At 36.5% G+C, this 1,139-nt stretch overlaps 1 protein-coding gene across 1 annotated transcript; it reads left to right on the forward strand.

Annotated features, from left to right (window-relative positions):
- Nucleotides 1–325: 325 nt before the first annotated feature.
- On the forward strand, nucleotides 326–907 carry LOC137763599 (AP-3 complex subunit sigma-1-like). Its single transcript, XM_068542059.1, has 2 exons — nucleotides 326–395; nucleotides 588–907. Exons 1-2 carry the CDS (start codon nucleotides 326–328, stop codon nucleotides 905–907), a joined length of 390 nt encoding a protein of 129 aa, XP_068398160.1.
- Nucleotides 908–1,139: the final 232 nt, after the last annotated feature.

A 1,139-nucleotide genomic window follows, 5' to 3' on the forward strand; every position in this document is an offset into this window, starting at 1 on the left:
AAATATTTCTTAGTTACAAAACTTAAAAAAATAATATCCATAAAGAAAAAAAGACACTTTCATTACATGATTTAAAAGTTCTATATAAATAAAGTAACCATATATAAAATTAAATAAGTGACAAATTAGGAAGATGTAGTTTTTTTTTTTATATCATATATATGTACATACGTATATATGACTGAAAAAAATTAGTATTTGAAAAGTGTTCAAGGGGTGCAGGAGGGGGCAGGTGGGGAAGGATCGCCAGCAAGATCCCGAGGCGAGGCTCGCATGTCCACCCCCGTCCTAGCCCCAGCTCCCACCCGGTTGGCCAGGCTCAGCCATGATCAAGGCAATCCTCATCTTTAACAACCATGGGAAGCCGCGGCTCTCCAAGTTCTACCAGCCCTACAGTGAAGATACACAACAGCAAATCATCAGGGAGACATTCCATTTGGTATCGAAGAGAGATGAAAATGTTTGTAATTTCCTAGAAGGAGGATCATTAACTGGATGATCTGACAAGAAACTGATTTATAGACATTATGCAACGTTATATTTTGTCTTCTGTGAGAATTCTTCAGAAAGTGAACTTGTCATTTTAGATTTAATTCAATTATTTGTGGAAACATTAGACAAGTGTTTTGAAAACGTCTGTGAACTGGATTTAATTTTCCACGTAGACAATGTTCACAATATCTTTGAAGAAATGGTGATGGGGAGAATGGTATTGGAGACGAACATGAATGAGATTGTTACACACATTGATGCACAAACTAAACTGGAGAAATCTGTGGCTGGCTTAGCAGGAGCTCCAGCCCGTGCTGTATCAGCTGTAAAGAATACGAATCTTCCTGAGATTCCAAGAAATATTAACATTGGTGACATCAGCATAAAAGTGCCAAACCTTCTCTCTTTTAAATAAAAAATTTAAAAGGCCACTCCCAGGTAAAATCTGGGGGAAAAGTCATCTAAGTTTACCATGCAGTTGTTTACCAAAAATATAGGAGGAGAGTCTTCACTTTTGTTCTTGGATTTTAAGTCAAGGTACTGTATAGAAGTTATGTAAAATCGGTATGGAAGTTCATTGGTGCTTTTCTTGCTCAGTGATTTTGAAGAAACTGAGTATTTACAGTGTGAATTTTTTCTTTATTTTC

This window comes from Eschrichtius robustus, chromosome 4 (genome assembly GCF_028021215.1).
Source record: "Eschrichtius robustus isolate mEscRob2 chromosome 4, mEscRob2.pri, whole genome shotgun sequence".
Taxonomy (NCBI): Eukaryota; Metazoa; Chordata; class Mammalia; order Artiodactyla; family Eschrichtiidae; genus Eschrichtius; species Eschrichtius robustus.